We start from the raw sequence: 14563 nt of genomic DNA on the forward strand, positions 1-14563 counted from the left end.
TAAAACTGACGATAGTTGGAAAATTGGAGTCGGAATTTCCGACTGTCTCACTCTAGTTTATCTAGGCCTATTCATATATTCCTGTGATTGTGAATGACCTAAAAATTGGAAAATTTCGGTCAAAATTGACCTTTAATCAGTCATATTTACCACGTTTCCTTGCCACTATGAGAAATTGTATCTCGCGATTCTTATACTCCACCATACAAAACTTCGTATGTTCCAGACGTTCCAGATGTTAATGTGCATATCATAAAGGCATGCATCGGCTTTTACATCGCATGCCATAACATACAATCATTTTCCGTGTGGCTACCCTTCCATTGGTTACAATTATTGGGGAAGTCGTTACAACATTAATAGTAATGATAATATAAGTTTAACCATTGAAATACACATTGCAAATTATCTTTCTTTCAGTAGGTGTCCGAAAAGTTATCAGCATATTGCCCGAATTTTCATAAAAATATTTGGTTGGGGAAGGGATGGGGGCTAATTGTTTGTTAAGTGAGTGCCAGTGGGTACAAATGTATCGAAAAAAAGTTCGGAACAAAAGTGCAGTCGCGAAAGATGGGGTGTCTGTCTGACTGACACTTACCGTATCGTTGACGAGTAGCGCGGGATGGGGGGGGGGGGGGGATACAAGGCAGCAGTCGGAATTTTCTGGCTTCAAAACCCATCCAGTTGGACTTTCAGCAACTACACCCCCAATCATCAGGCCTTAGCTACGTCCCTGCCTATAACTGTGTATTAACCATAGAAATTGCATCATTGTGATTTGATGGTAGAAATAAACGAAACGAAATTTGATCATGTTCCCTTCATAGGAATAATTAATTGGAGGATGTAGAAGGTTACTGTTATTAGTTAGGGAAAGGGTTGTTGGGAGACCGATGTTACAGCATTTTTAAATTTTTCTTGTTCTCTTGTAGCGATTTTCGAGCCCTTAATACTACACGTCAGAGAAAGAGAGGTAACACCATCGCTTCCTAAGCCACAACATAAACTAACTACAACCAATTTACCCACGTTCAACTATTAATACCTCTTAGGCATAGGAACAAGGGAATCCCCACCCTCCTCCCCCCACTTAGAAAAAAAGCAGGAGTATGTGCATCCCCCCTCACTTTATTCAACTATAGGCATACACTCCACAGCAGAGCTCTGTATTGAGAAAACATCAATTTGTTTCAATGGGAGAGTATGGAAGCTTAAAAGTGCCATCAACATAAGAAAAACTTTGCCCCATTAAGTTGACATTTTTCAGTAAAATTGTTTAGATAAAAAGATAATATCTTAGCAAACATCAGAAAAATGTTGGATTGCTCAGTTGTTTTAACAGAGCAATTGAACAATTTTCTGCAAAATGTCTTGAATTGACAACTTATCATATCTCGTCAATCATGAAACAGATTTGTCAATTAAAACATTAAAAATCCATAGTACAAAAGTGGACGGAAAAAGATGTAATGTATAAGAGGGGAACACCCCGCCCCCTTCCTAAAATCGACGTTCATATGGGCAACACTCCTTTGGCCTAGGCCTACAAAATAACTCTACAAAAATTAAGGGTGGACCAACAACAGCGGAGATGGAAAGCCATGTGTTGCCATTTATTGCAAGTTCTCAAAACATCGCCAAAATATATATAACATATAGTAGAATAACATAAATCATTTTTGGGAAAATCTGAAAATATAGGTTGACAAGGATTTGTAGATAGAATGGATAAACGAGAGAACATTAAACAGGGGTAAGTAGTTTTATATTGAGTTGCAAATGTATTGATTGAAATTTAATTTAAAAAATCTTTAGTTTCAGATTCAGTTTCATTTTACATTGTTCTCATCTTTTAATTAACCTAAATTAACCTAATTCAACCTAAACATGACACAAATTTAGTTCTCATGAATCTTGCTTTCAAAGAGCAGCTATTATATTAAAAGTCCTTTAACACTTAAAATTTCATTCTCAGAAGGCTACAGTGGCTTCCGTTCCTTTTCCGAACATATCTCGACCCAGACAAAAATCAGTTTCATTTCTCATGATTCCAACTTTCAAAGAGCAGCTATTACTAAAAGTCCTGATCAACGTTCATTCCCAGAAGGATACAGTGGCTTCCGTCCGTTCCCTTTCCGAACATAGCTCGACCCAGACATAAATCAGTTTCATTTCTCATGATTCCCACTTTCAAAGAGCAGCTATAGTATTACTAAAAGTCCTGATCAACGTTCATTCTCAGAGGCTGGTTTCCATCTGTTCTTTTGCTCCAAAACATCTTGACTCAGACATCACTTAGTTTCAATTCTCACGATTCTCACTTCAAAGAGCAGCAGTTAGTATGAACATCCCTGACTAAATTAGAATCTCATGAGGCTATATTAATTTCTGATGTTACTCCCAAACAACTCGGCTCAGACATGACTCATAACTCGGAACGCGAATTCAGCCGAAGGAGGGATACGGGGGAGGGGCGGGGTGGGGTGGAGAGGAGTGGAAAATGGAATTAAAAACATCGTGCAATCAATCGACAAAAAAGTAGTTTGGGCTTTTGGACTCGGGGAGAGGGGGGTAGGGCGGGATGGAAAAAAATAGAAAAAAAGGAAAAAAAGAGGGAGAAGGCGGGGAGGGAAAAAAGGAGGAAATAGGGGAGGGATACCGAGGGGGCAAAAGGCGTAAGGGGAAAATGGGGATGAAGAATAAGAAAAAAGGGAAAAAAGGGGCGGAAAAAGGGGGGTTGAGGGGGAGAAGGGAAGGAAGGGTGGGGAGGAATGGGAGTGGGGACACTTAAGCTTCATCTGGGCCAAGTCCGAGTCATGCCCGGTCTTTAATGCCGGTGTTGCCGTTGGAAGAACAGTCTTGCAGATTCCGGGATCCTTCCAACTGAGGGAACTGGTGGACGTTCCCCAACTGCAGCTTTTGGTCTAGTTGGTTTTTCTCTTTGGTTTGTCACAGTTGATGGTTGTGGTCTGTTGTTCTGACCGTTGAGTGCCTGGTGTCTAGAGAAGTCACTCCCTGTTATCCGTGAGCCGTAGGTTGGGTTGGCATGGACCCTTAGAGGCCGAACTGATTTGGTAATGGCAGCAGGGAAGCGAGATGCATGAAACCTACTTTGGTATCTGTTGCTGAACTGTGAACACAAACAGGGTAAAATACATTTCACGATATATCAGGATGGAGGAAAGAGTTGGGCATTGCCCAACCATTTATGACGTACTGTGAGGTTTCAAACAAAGGTCGAGGATTTAAGGTCAGAGAAGAAAGAATATAGCCATTGGAATTTAGATTGTGTATTTGTCCAACTTAAATTAGAACAAAAAGAAGAAATTGGGTCAAGATTGTAAAAACACTACCCCCCCCCCAACCCACCCAACCATTCTCAATTGTCATCAGGACTTTGGGAACGTTGAATGAAGCTGGGGAAAGGTGAAAATATAATTTGAATTTATCACTTTAATTCGAGAATATTACCCTCATATTACCTGCTCCCATAAATCAAGATTATATAATTCTCACATTTCTAAAGCCGATGCTCTGGTTGACAAGTTCACCAACTCTGTGTCCTCTCCCAGAAACCTCTCTCGTCTCGACGGGGCTCCTCTGGTTTGGTTGAGACGTTGGCTGATTTTGTTTGACCTGAAGATATTTGTAAGATGTCATTAAAGCATTTAGCAACTAGTCCAGATAAATAATGATACTCATATATTTTTGAAGGTGGTTGTATGTGTGTGTGTGGGGGGGGGGGGTATCCGAAATTGAGACAGCATTTTTTAAGTGGGAAAAATGATTCTGTATCTTACAACAATTTGCGACGCTACTCCGTCTCGTAATTTATCGTGTATCACACGTATATTGTTTGCTTATGTTTGTTCTACTATTAAAACTACGTTATGTAAGGTCGTCGTCTGTATGACAGGAGATTCTCGTCAGTATGTATCAACAGCAATGCTCAAACATATGACATATCTTCGGAATTGAAAAAAATTTTTTTTTTTTTACTTTATCCTCAATATTGAGGAAAGGTCTTTAAAATTAAATAATTAGGATGGCTTTTATAATTCATAAATACCTTCCTCTGTAACAGATCGTCAATAGAATCACTCGGCAATTGACTTCTGCAGCGGTTTGATGTGTTCTCTCTCTCCCTATTACTTTCATCAATTTCATCAATAACAGACAACCTTTGTCTCCTTTCGTCTGATAATCTCTTTGGCTGCATCATCTTTTCTTGTCTTGCTCTCGTTTCTCTCTTCCTCATCTCTGCAATTGTTTCTATTTCATCCAGGATCCCTTGCGCCTTCTCTCTCCTCTCCTCTTCCTCTCTCTGCTGCTTCAGCTGTTGTTTTTCATTCTCACGTTTCAGTCTCAACCGCTCAAAGTATCTCTCCAACTTCATCTCTTCCTTGCGTTTCTTTTCTTCTTCCAATCGCTTCTCTTCCTCTGCTCTCTGCTGCTTCTGAATCTTTCGTCGCTCTTCCTTCTCAGCAATCTGTCTCTGGATCGCTCTGTATTTGAATTGCCTTATGTCTTCGTCGCCAATCTCCTCAGAAACGGAACCGTTTTCTCGCAAGTACTCTTCTCTCCTCTTTTGTTCTTCCTCTTTCTGTTTCTTTTGTCTGTAAGCCTCTGCGAACTTTTCATCCTTAAGAAGTTCTTTCAGTTCATTGTCCTTCTGGATCCTAATTTCCTCCTGTCTCTTGTCGACTTGATCTTTTAAGATTTCTCTCAGGGTGACTTTCTTCTTCTTCTCTCTCGTTTTCTTCTCCATCTCTCGTTTCTCTGATCTTTTCGATTCCCTTCTCGACATTCGCTTTTCAATTGATTTCGAATTGTTCAGTTCTTCTTGCCTTCTGCTTTGCTCCCTCGCGAGACTTCCTTGTCCCGGGCCTGCTCTTCTTGACATGGATACATTCGCTGGTTCTTGTTCCTCTTCCATCTGATCCTGTCTCTCATCTTGCCAGGAACCATCTCCTGCAATCCAATCGCTCACTGGCTCTTCCCGCGATGTGACGTCATTGCCTCTTCTATTTATAATTGGCTCCTCGCTATGACGTGCTACTTCCTTGAGTTGTTCTTGATTGGCCACAGTATTCTCCTCCTCTTCTACATCTTCTTCTTCCTCCTCCTCCTCCTTATCCTCTTCCTCCTCTTCTGCTTCCTCCTCCTCCGACATCACATCACTGACCTTTTCTTCGACAGGCCTGTTTCTCATCCTCCATTCTGGAATTATTGGTATGATGTCATCAGATGAAGATTCGGCTGATGTTATAGAGGGCTTGTTGGATTTTTTTGTGTCGGGTTGTCGCGTTGACTAGAACACGAATCCACGGAGCGATCTCTCTGGTCAAGAGTCGACGTATCAGCAATCTTAGACGGTGTTGGTGGTGGACATCGACTTTTTTCGTAGCACGATATGTTCCTGAAGTGGAAAGAAGAACAATATAGTGGAGGAAGAACCTTTCTAAAATAATTTACAAACTGATCTTAAAACTTTAAAATTAAATCATTGAGCTCATCGATATGCTAGAAATTATAATTAATTGAAATGTAAACCCACCTTGCTGCAGTTCCTCTGGTTTCTCAACCTTTTTCTGAGCTTGTCTACCAGCACGACGCATATCGTCTGCTCTTCGAGTAGAAAGTGGTTTGGTTTTCCCGCGCCTTTGCTTATCACGTGTAAGCTGCTCGACGTGAGTGGTCGCTGAAACGTCATCATCCGATGATTTCAGGATTCGAACCTATATTTATATTGAAAAGGAGAAAAAATTCTTAATTACACTGTATTCATTATGTCGAGGTTTTTCTCCTCTAAGAAAATAGGAAAAATTAGTTTAAATGTTTGAGGCAAATGTTAGGAAAAAACTATCAAAGCATAATGGAAGGTGACGACCTTTACCCCTAAGCCCTTGCAGCTTACCGTGTTTGTATAAGCTCAGGGACAAACTCCCGGGTCAGTGTTAGTAAAAATGGGATACACATACTCCCCGAGGTTGATAGGCAGGAGTCCAGAGCATAGGCGGGATTACAGGGGGCAATTGAGGTTACTTGCCCCCCTCCCCACACACACACTTTCCCCGATACTTTGAGTTGGCTTCTTTTATCCAATTCAGTTGGTAATTTGGTTGGCTATGACAGCAATACTGGCAACGCTGCGATACTTTTATACTTATTCATAATGTCATTATAGCTATAAAAAAAGATCGACCCATTGTGACGATTCTTATTAAAATCCATTTGATACTGTTTATAACGCTTAATAAATCTGGCAAGATTTATATGCAGATAGCATTATTAGTACAAGTACTGGGAAATAACCTATAAAAATTGCACCACATTACATCTAGGGGCTATATCAAATAAAAAAAATGGAGTGACACCCCTCCCCTTAGACCCTCCCCATGCTACCCCCCCCCCCGACCCACCCCAACTTTCACACATTAAATCACGCCGCTGCTCCATGGGGTGCGAAGCTATGGGCCACAGACACCAAACTTCCTGAAGAGTAAGTTAATCTACACCTGCTTACGGGGATTCACATCTCATCTCTTCCATACAGGGAGGAATACAAAGACAAATGTTGGACACACCTTAATTTCAAAGCTACGAAATATAGGTACAATGATGCTGAAGTCAAGTGTTAGAAGTACAACTTGTTCAGTGCGGCGTTCATGAATAAGGTGTGAATTTTACAAATTGTTACATAGCTCATAAATTATCCGTAAAAGTGATTGCGATGAGACATGCAACTTCGTGGATTGGCCTCTATTTTTCAATTGACAATGAGTGCGAGTAGTGGAAATTCAGAAACACTGCGTATGTGGTCTTCTACGCACAAAGCGAAAGCGTGTAAAAGCTTTCAAAAACTGGAAAGATTGAAGGAGGACGGGACTAAACGCCCACGAACTTATTGTAAAACAAAAATTCATATTTCAGTCAAGGAGAACATATTAAATTGCGGATAAATAGTCCATTACAAAACATCCAAATCAATGCGCCGATCGTCTCATTTACAACAGACAGCACATGACTTAAACACCTGTCAATATTCAACTTACAGGGCGGGGCTACCATTACACACAAATGTGATTGGCTTGTGATCGAGCAACGTCACGCGCGCTTGTAAATGTTTACGCTGCGTTATGATTATACCTGTTGTTCTGTAGTAGACTACAACACATTACGTATATAATGTGCGCGCATTTACAATGTATGCATATATATGCCGTTTATATATCCGGCGCGGCGCCGTGTTACAAAGTTAAAGGAACAGACAAGTTCGTGCTTACACAAGGATTAATAAAATGGATTTTACGGTACATAATTGATTGTCATATTTTGTTACCTTAGGAAACAATCACTCATTTACTTCTGATATCAATAACCAAAAAAGGAAGCTGCTTTTGGCGCTCAAGATTGTTTACATCGGTGGCTTGTGTGAATCAACGTTTTCCATCTTATTTTATAGCATGTATGACGTTTGCTGCAGGACATATCTGGAGGAGTTCAATGGTGCTGTTCAATGGTGAGCGTGATTCAATTTTTCGCTTAAGTATCCTAATATAACAGCTCTTACTTTACTTAGTTACTATAGTTAAAGTTGACAGTACGTACTGTGGGAAATTCACCTTGCATTAAAATAAAACATTGCATCAGTATAATAAATTAGCGCAAGTTTCGTTCGTAAGGGATGCGTACATCGAAAGACAAAGTTGAAATTGTTTCACAGTATGTATAATTGAACGATTATGAAACAGGTAGAGTACATCTTAATTATCAACCATAACCAAGCACTTAATCACATTTAGATCTTACACGGGTATAGGTCATCCAATGTCCGTGAGGAAGGACATCGTTATCTAGTATAAAGGGACAGACAAAACGTGGCTTAGATTGTCAAATCAAATCATTTGATCTAACCTTTGACTTATAATGAATAGGATTTGTGCAAGAAAGGACAGATCAGAATTTTCAGAGACGCACAACTGTTGCGTGAGGGATGGATACACAGTACCACAAACCATGTAATTTCTGCACAAGAGGCTATGCTGAATAAGAACTGATAGGCCTTTAATTGTTGCTATATAGTAGTACTGTGAAACTTTCTGTAAAACTTATCCAGAACAGCAGCACTGAATCATGGGCGGCGATCCGTACTTCCGAGTGGGGGGGATATGACCTTGTTGACTATCAGAGCCGTCTCTATATACGGCTCTGGTTGACTATCTAAGCGTAGTGCCACCATGAGTTTACGCGAAGCGTACAAGAAAATTTTGGGATTTACAAACCCTCTATATGGCCGGAAACGGCACTTCCCGAGGTTTCCAAGCGGCAAATACCCAACTTTAAAATAGGGATATCATGTCCGAAATATCTCATAATCAGGATCCAAAATACTTTTTTTTAATTTCGGGTGTTATTTTGGGAAAATTGCCCCTGTCAATCTTGTTTCAGGCGCTACGTTAGAATGTTCGAGAGCTCTTTTATATTATTCGATGAAGAAAATGGCCTCATGCAGGCTATTATAGGCCTATACACATGCAATACACAATTACACATAGTTACATTCCTAGGTACCGATTGCTAGGGCATCCAGGTGAAACGTGTATTAAGCATTACCCTGGTAACATGAGATTCTCAGCTGTTCGAGGGAACATGTACGTGTGTAGGCCTACTATAGGGCCTATATGAATCAATGATATGAATACTGTGAGGGTGCATATATGTACTATATCAATACCGTGGGCGCAATAATACATTTTGTTGTTATAGGGCCAATGAAGCCTACAGTCAACTATTCTTGCTTTATAAAGACGGTATATTTGAAAAGATCGCACTGCGTTTATGATAGGCGAGAAATGAAGCTAAAAAAGAGCCGTACATTCACGATGATGCATAAATGTAGGCATGAAAAAATTCTTATCCCTGGCATTTGGTGTGGGGGGGGATATGGTGTATTACATCCCCTCCACCCATTTTCATGGGGGGATATATCCCCCTTCCCCCCCCCCAGGATCGCCGCCCATGCACTGAATGCATGCTACATGGTTCTTTGCTGTTTGATACTTTGAACTTGACCGGACCACCCTACAGGTACTAAGGGTGTTGCATAGGACTGCTTCACTGTATGGCTGACAACTTAAAAAATCAAAAATCCAAATCCGCCTTAGGTATTAATCACATAGGCGTAGGAGGCGGGGGCTGGCGGGGGGGGGGAGCTTCAGCCCCCAACCAAATATTTTTGTAGAAATTCGGGCAATATGCTGAGAATTTTTCGGGCACCTACTGAAAGAAAAATAAATTGTAATGATGTAGCTAAAGGAAGTTTTAAAAAAAAGCTCCATGGTAATTAAAGTATAGTTCTAAGCTTGCCCGACTAATTCGCCATTACTAATGTCAAAGCCAATATGATATGTACATTAATATGTTGAGCGCGCGTGGAGCGCGAAAAAGTTTGGTTATATTTTTCGAGCAAGTCGTTACAGACCCCCCCCCCCCCCATATCAAATTGGGCTCCCATGCCTATGATTAATCATACAGTACAGTATCTACAGTAATAGATATCTCCTAAACATTTCTTTTTGGCACTTTTGGAGAAAATTCAGATAGATTGATATTGTATAGAGAGACTCAATATGGAGTATACTGTACGAGCGATATGCAAAATTAAGAGCGAATTAAAAGTGTGCAATTGACTTAGTCTGCATGAGAGAGTCCTCCTATACCTGCTTTTCTAATACAGTCTCCTAATATCTACCTAAATATGTGTGTATTGACTGTTCCAATTTTATGTTATTTAATTATAATCAAAATTAAATATGCGGTCTTTGCTACAATATTGGGCATTAATTTAAATAATTTCAACAATCTTTAGTTTTGACCAAGTGTTACCAAGTTTTTGGTCATATACCCTGCTTGCAGTACTGTAAATTTCGAATGAATTAAATACTACTAGTTCTTACTAGAACGGGTCAGTCTTGCATTTCAACCCAAGTAAAAAACAAGGCCGTGGCTATTCTTACGACTAGTTGTAACAATTATTTATAAACTATTCTTACAACAAAGTAATTCAAAGTAAATAAAGCAACTGCGCATGAAGTAGGGGTAACCCTAACCCTAACTCTAACCCTCAATCCAGCCCTAACCCTGAACCTATTATTGTTACTCCTGGTCGTGAAAATAGTACTCCTAGCTGTAAAAATAGCAACTGCGCATGCTCAAAAGGTCATTATTGTTACAACTAGTCATAAGAATAGCCACTTTGAAAAAAACAATTATCCTGATGTTGAATGTTCCTTTTAGCATGTTGATTCTTGCATTCCACCACACCCAGAGACAAACTTAATAGACTTCAACTTGCGTTAAAATTAGATTACCATACCTTTACTAATTAATTAATTGTACAAAGAAAAAGTAGAAAAGACTAGGGATAAGCCAAACGTTCAGTTTTCTCCCGTTAAGAGTACAGACAAACATCCCGTATGGCATGTGTATTAATTTCCTGACAACACGCTGACTTATGTATACTCTTAACCCACCAATGACAAATTTAAAAATATAAAACCTAATTTGCATTTGCTAGTAAGATCAATATGTTGTGGCTTAAATGTAGACATACAGAGAAATCGGGAAAGGCAGTAGACACTGTACAGTTTTTCTACTTTTTAAGAGTGTGGTAAAACTTGTCCCATATACAAGGGCGTATCCAGGATTTTCTAACCCGGGGGGCGCGAATTTCTATCTAAGCGGGGCGCCACCATCGGTTGGCGCGCAGCGTACAAGAAAATTTCTGGTTTTGATATCCCCCAGATCACCGGAAATGACACTTCTCGGGCTTGAAATGACCAACCAGATGTACACTTTTGCCTGAGAACCAAGTATTTCCCAATAGTTTTTTTTTCATCCATAACCTTGTTGAAGATATTGTCACCAGTCACACATCATGTTCGACCTCACCGCATGACCTGTGGATCATTGTTTTTGTAGGTGATTCTACGTCGCGCCGCCCACAATATCCGTCAGCCCCACTTTTCAAGGTTTTAAGCCCATTATTTGTTCAGAATTTGAAAATTCACATTCTCGTGAATAAACTCACTTCAAAAAATACCCATAATGTTACACAAAATTTCATCTATGGACAACCAATATAGAAAAGCCTCCATCAACCCCTAACAGACCGGTCAAAATTGCATAGCTCCCAACTCTTGAGAAGGCAAATGCTGGTCCATGCCACGAATCGCCGTCCTGGGGGAGGGGTATAAGGGGAGGGGTTGTCCCCTTGCCCTTTTCATTTTTTGGGGGGGGAATCCTGATGATGCCTACATGTAAAATGGTGGCACTTATAAAGGCTTTTGTCACCCAACATTTTCTGAGAAATATGCATTTTTTTGTGTGTAACATCAATAAATTGAATAGTATAGGTGATAATTCATTCTTTCCCGTGGCATGAAAATGTTCGCTGCTCGCCCCAATGAAAAGAAATATAGGCTAATTTGTGGTTCAAATGATGCTGTAAAGGAGGTTTTATACTATATTATGCTAAATGCTAGAGAAATGATGGTTGCTAAGTCAAAATTGAATGCAATTTTTTTTATGTATACTTGACAATTACAATGCGGGTTTTTCGGAAGCTTGCGCGGGTCAGCGGGTTTGGGTGTTAGAATGCGGGTCCAACCCGCGAATTGCGGGTCAGTTGGGAGCTCTGAAATTGCACGAGTAGAGGGAAGTGTGATGAAGAATGATGGTCAGAAATTTTCGAAAATTCAGACACAGTTAATTTATTGGTGTACAAATATTAAAACCTCTTATAACGGCGCTACTATTAAACTTGGTTGAAGGAAATGAAAAATAGCAGATATTTCCGAAACCGAACACTACACACATTGGCATAGGGGGCGGGGGCTGCAGTCCCTAATTCGCCATGACTAATGTAAAAGATAGTTTTGACATAATTGGACCTCCATGCTTTTTCTCTATCTACGTAAGACATTTCGTTGTTTACATTAGCATCCCGCGGTATACTGCGCAACTTTGACGGACCGTACGGTATACTATGGCATGCGATGTAGGCCTAATAACCGATGCTTGCTTATATAATACTGACAATAACATGTTGAACGCGCGCAGAGCGCGCGAAAATTTTTGGTTATTTTTCGGGCAAGTCGGACAGTTTTGAGGCTGTTCATCCTGGAACGCCATTTTCATGCTCACTGATATTATGTGATATCTGCTGTTTGCTTTACAAATTCGAACAGGCGCGTAGCGAGGAATTTGCCACGGGAGAGGCGAAGCCTGTAGGCAAAGTATCTAAGCGTAGCGCCATCATGAGTTGGCGCGAACTGTACAAGAAAAGTTTGCCGCAAATCCCTCCCAGATGGCTGGAAATGGCACTACCCAGGACCATTTATTGGCGCGAAGCGTACAATCAAATTTTGGCCGAAAATGCCTCCCAGATCGCTGGAAATGACACTTCCCAGGCCTTGTAAGTTGCATCTGAGCACTTTCAATTTTGAAATTACTAGCAATATCATAAAAAAAGAAATATGCTGAAGGGTGGGGGCGGTCGCCCCCTTCCCGAAATGCGTCATGTTCCCCGACAACACGGTCGAGTTCGAGACCAGCCACATTTGGTTTCATAGCACAATTCTACAATTGTTTAAGGCCTATATACACACACACGCGTTATGGTAGACCATATATAGTATATAGATAATGAGTGAGAGAGGAAAAATAGAAACGTCAAAAATGGAGTTGTCGGTGTAAGGGGTAGGGTGAGGCACACGCCCCTTTCGAAATCCTTGATCCGTCACTGGCTACCCAGTGTATATAATAGGGGTCGGCGCTGTAATGATGTCACTGTTCCTCTTTCTCTTCCCGGTGTCTTGGCGTTTTTCTTTTACTCCCTCCTTTTCTCCTTTTCTCTCTTTCTTCTTTTTCTCTTCCCTTCCTTCCTCTCCTCCTCTTTTTTCCCCTCTTTTTTCCTTTTTCTTCTCTTTTTTTTTCTCTCCTCTTTTTCTTACTCCTCTCCTCTTTTTCGCCCCCAACGCCCCCCCCCTGGATACGCGCCTGCATACTTACATCATTATGTTGTTTTTTGTGTTAATTTTCTATGAATGGCTGTTTACAGATATTTTGGAAATCATATGGAATATTGTCAATTCCATTCCTTCACTTTTTATAAGATGGAAAAACTACTTTAATTGTTATTCAGAACATTATAGTTCCAACTCTTAGTAACTTTGCAGTGACATTGTAGTCTATGATATTTTATGAAATGTAACTTGTATCCGTACGCATTTGCCTGGTTCAGGGCCTATGGGACAGAAGAATGTATCCCTTGTGGTCTATAAAGGCAGAAGAAAACTCTGAAGTGAAGTTATGTGCTTGTTGACGTTCTGCATACACTATTTACCCTGGTTGGGACTGCTAGATAAGTTTTGTTCCAATACTGACAGATGAAAATGAAAAAAGTCTTTTCGTAGTTAACATATTCTTGATTTGTTTTAAGGTACTTTTCTCAGATATAATTCAATTATATATCAAGTCCTCTCATTTGCTAAATGAATATGAATATTCAAGTTTAATACTTCAAATACTTATCAGGGCAACAGACATCCAAGTCATGATGTTAAAAGTACAAATCACAGGTTTTTCTCTTCCTTAATTCTTCTCTCGCACAAACCTACAGAGAATCTATTTACCATTTATACCTTCTATAAGGCAGTGTATGTTAGACAACCTGTATTGGCCCTCTATATATACCACCTATGCAGGCCCTCTATAAATTCCACCTGTGTAAACCCTCTATAAATTCCGCGTGTAGACCCTCTATATATGTGGCCTTTGCAGGACCTTTATGTATGCCACCTATGTAGACCCTCTATATAAATTGCCTATGAAGGCCCTCTATAAATTCCGCCTGTGTAGACTCTCCATATATGTGGCCTATGTAGGCCCTCAATATATGCGGCCTATGTAAGCCCTCTACATAAACAGCCTATGTAGGCCTCTATGTATACCACCTATGCATATATACCGCCTATGCAGGCCCTCTATATATGCAGCCTATGCAGGCCCTCTATATATTCCACCTATGTAGACCCTCTGGATATACCGCCTATGCAGGCCCTCTATATATGATGCCTATGCAAGCCCTCTATATATTCCACCTATGTAGACCCTCTGTATATGCTGCCTACGCAGGCCCTCTGTATATGCCAGCTATGTAGACCCACTGTATATGCTGCCTATGCAGGCCCTCTATATATACCACCCATGTAGGCCCTCTATATATGTGGCCTATGCAGGCCCTATATTTATGCCCCCTGTGTAGACCCTCTATATATATATATATTTCCTGTGTAGGCTCTCTATATAAAGCCTGTGTAGGCCCTCTATGAATGCCCCCTGTGTAGGCCCTCTATGAATGCTGCCTATGTAGACCCTCTATATGAACAGCCTATGTATGCCCTCAATATATGCCCCCTGTGTAGGCACTCAATATAAACCGCCTATGTAGGCCCTCTATATATGCGACATACACGCAAAAAAATGGAGTGTTGAATTT

The 14563-nt window shown here is 40.5% G+C and overlaps 2 protein-coding genes and 1 long non-coding RNA gene across 6 annotated transcripts in view; 2 read left to right on the forward strand and 1 right to left on the reverse strand.

The window, feature by feature from the left end:
* Nucleotides 1-14563, forward strand: part of LOC139964701 (uncharacterized) — a 104592-nt gene that overhangs the window by 78034 nt on the left and 11995 nt on the right. The window contains exon 1 of one of the 4 annotated variants that reach the window (XM_071966553.1): nt 7278-7522. The exons of the other annotated variants lie outside the window; for them this stretch is intronic. The gene's annotated coding sequence lies outside the window, so the exon portion shown is untranslated. Of the gene's footprint in view, nt 1-7277; nt 7523-14563 lie in introns of those variants that run through there. 4 annotated transcript variants of the gene reach the window in all.
* The window catches only part of LOC139964722 (uncharacterized), a 41174-nt gene that overhangs the window by 23052 nt on the left and 3559 nt on the right, over nt 1-14563 (forward strand). The gene's annotated exons all lie outside the window — the stretch shown is intronic.
* LOC139964696 (uncharacterized) overlaps nt 2754-14563 on the reverse strand; it is a 49807-nt gene continuing 37997 nt past the window's right edge. Inside the window, exon 5 of the mRNA XM_071966543.1 lies at nt 2754-3130. Coding sequence (XP_071822644.1) covers nt 2828-3130 — 303 coding nt within the window. The 3' untranslated portion in view covers nt 2754-2827. The remainder of the gene's footprint in view (nt 3131-14563) is intronic.

Source organism: Apostichopus japonicus, chromosome 23 (genome assembly GCF_037975245.1).
Source record: "Apostichopus japonicus isolate 1M-3 chromosome 23, ASM3797524v1, whole genome shotgun sequence".
NCBI classification, from domain to species: domain Eukaryota; kingdom Metazoa; phylum Echinodermata; class Holothuroidea; order Aspidochirotida; family Stichopodidae; genus Apostichopus; species Apostichopus japonicus.